Source organism: Chaetura pelagica, unplaced genomic scaffold, assembly GCF_000747805.2.
Source record: "Chaetura pelagica isolate M959 unplaced genomic scaffold, ChaPel_1.0 scaffold587, whole genome shotgun sequence".
In the NCBI taxonomy this organism is placed as follows: Eukaryota; Metazoa; Chordata; class Aves; order Apodiformes; family Apodidae; genus Chaetura; species Chaetura pelagica.
In genome coordinates this window covers 506,065-508,578 of record NW_009953909.1, presented here as the reverse complement: position 1 = coordinate 508,578, position 2,514 = coordinate 506,065, and the positions used below count along the sequence as shown (strand labels likewise).

The following is a 2,514-nucleotide window of genomic DNA, read 5'->3' as shown; positions in this document are numbered from 1 at the left end:
CCTTGTCTCCCTCCAGGCCTTTTAAGTTCTCAGAACCTTTCCATGCAAAAGGAAAAGCATAAGGGTGTATTTTTAATGCCAAGCTTCTGATGTTGTGTTCTCATTTTCGGTCTGGCCGCCCACAGGCTGAGCCTGGCACGGGGGCTTTGGCCTGGGGGCTGCAAAACAGGGTCTGGTGTCAAAACACCACCTCAGCACCCTTCCCAGTGTGATCAAATCCGGGTGCTGGGAGGTGAAATTCCTGCCCTGTTTCAGGTAGGAGACTGTTCTAGACCTGGAGCTGCCCTGCACAGGTGGGAGAGCAGGACGTGGCTGCCGTGCTCTGGCTGATGCTGCCTCTGCCTAGGACAGCAGGGACAGGGAGGAAAGACTGTCTGAGGTTAAAAAGAAATTAAGAATTAAAAAAAAGAAGTGTTCAAACACTAGAGAAGGTGTGTTTACAGGAGAACCCTCAGGTGATATTGGCAAAATAATTAGAACTCATTTTATTATTAAATAATTTAACAGTGATTCAAAACTTTTCCAGCAGCTTGAGCTGGTGCTCCTGAACAGGAATGGGGGGCAGCCCCCCCCTCCCCAATGGCATTAATCCCCTGATTAGCAGAGATTTCATCTGAAGAACAAACACTGCAAGGCTGGAGCAGCTGGAAGGTCATGACAAGGAGGAGCTGGTGGATGCTGGAGAGCTCAGACCAGACTGCAGTGATTCCCCCGAGGTTGGACACCTCGGGGCAGGCAGACCCAGGGCAAGCTGCTCCCTGGTGGAATTCCTGTGGGGCTGGCAGGGGGACAGCAGAGCTCTCCTTGCAGGGTCCTGTGGGGTGAGACAAGGAGGGGCCCACACTCGGCTGCATCAGCTGCTCTGAGGTCTCAGGCAGGAAAGCCTTCACGTGCAGAACCAGTTGGCAGCTCAGCATTGGGCTTCTTCAGCTCCTTCTTGGTGTGCAAGAGCCCCTGCTCTGCCTCCCAGCTGGCTGGACAGAGCCAGGAGCATCCCCTCGGGCCTGGGAGCTGGCCAGGCTCTCCCGGTGCCTCTCTGGTGCTCCCAGCCCTGCTGGGCTTGACCTCCTTCCCGAGTTGCTCTCCAGCAGCCGGGAGCCAGCTGCCCTACTTGTCTTTTGCATCCAGCTAAAAATAGAAAGACCACAGGCTGTTTGCCAGGGTGTTCCAAACCCTCCTGCCCCCAGCTCAGCCAGCAGCTTCCCAGCACCACCCCCCAGGCAGGGAGTTGTTTTTCATGCATTGCTATGTTGGCCTCAGCTTGACCCACCCGTGGCCGGAGCCGCAGGAGCGTGACCCAGAGGCTGGCAGTGCTCACAGAAATGCAGCTCTGTAGTGAAAACTCACAGACCTGCCCAAAGGACTCACCCCTGTTCCCCTGAGCAAGGAACAACCTGAGTGCTAAAGCTGGAATCCTGAAGCCAGGTTATCTCTTGGGTCAGGAGAGCTGTGCACAGACAGTGTCACAAGGGTGCAGAGCCCCCCGTGTGCCCACCCACAAGCTACAGCTTCTGCTTCAATTCAAACAAACCAGTAAGTTTAAAAACTGTTGCATGCCAAGTGTGGCAAAACATTCCCAGCAGGTGTAAAGTAATAATTAAGGTGAGTGCTAAACTCCCAAGTAGTTAAGCACTTGGTCTGCCCCAGTTCCTCAGGTCTGAAGATCTGGGAGGGTTCCAGCTGCCAGAAGGGCACAGGGGCAGGGAGGGTCGGGTCCCTAGTGACCAGTGTGTGGAGCAGGGACCCTCACTGCTGCTCAGCACCTTGCACCTTTGGTTAGTGCCATGGCTGGCTTCTCATAAGGACCACAAACTCACTGGAAGCGGAACCAAAGCAATTCAATGTACAGAGAGAGCAAACTCTGCTGAGGTGGTGCTGGGCTTGGCTCCCTGCAGCCTGAACCTCATCCCTAGAGCTTCCTCAGTGTGTTTGGGAACAGCAAAAACCAGATGGACTCAGGAGCTGTTGGAACTGGAGGGGTCCCTGCCTGAAGCAGCACAGCACCACTCCCTCATCCAAAGCCTTCACGTTCCTCCCATTTCACCCGAGGTTGGCAGATCCACATCCTCCCTGTCCCACAGAAACCCCCAGCAGCACAGTTTGCTGCTCTGCAGCACCTTTGCTGAGACACAGCTCGGGGCTTCTCTTTTCAGACCGTTTGCACCTTTCTGTCTCTCCCACAGGCTGCAGGTGAGTCTGAGCCCGGGCAGCACAGCCCTGCTCCCCTGGGAACAGCTCCAGCACAGGGCAGGAAGGGGCGGGGGGACGGGGCTCTGAGCCCTTCCCACCTTTTGTTTCTCCTTCTGCATTAGTGTCTGCATCTCCTCAGTCCAGCCCAGCAGCTCCACCAGCTTCTCGACCCCGCTGACCACGTCCCCGAGTTGGGCCACGTCCCTGTGGCGCTGGTGCCAGGCGAAGGGTCCCACCAGGTCCCTGTTGAGCAGCACCCGGGGCACGGAGCCACGCACGGCTCCCGCCAGGCTGGCGCAGGGCTCCACCTGCGGGACGGACCCC

General features: G+C 56.7%; 1 protein-coding gene across 1 annotated transcript in view; it reads right to left on the bottom strand.

The window, feature by feature from the left end:
- Positions 1 to 1,077: 1,077 nt before the first annotated feature.
- SIRT3 (sirtuin 3) overlaps positions 1,078 to 2,514 on the bottom strand; it is a 3,695-nt gene continuing 2,258 nt past the window's right edge. The window contains exons 5-6 of the mRNA XM_010001455.1: positions 2,289 to 2,498; positions 1,078 to 1,128 (exon numbers count right to left, since the gene is read on the bottom strand). Coding sequence (XP_009999757.1) covers positions 1,108 to 1,128; positions 2,289 to 2,498 — 231 coding nt within the window. The 3' untranslated portion in view covers positions 1,078 to 1,107. The remainder of the gene's footprint in view (positions 1,129 to 2,288; positions 2,499 to 2,514) is intronic.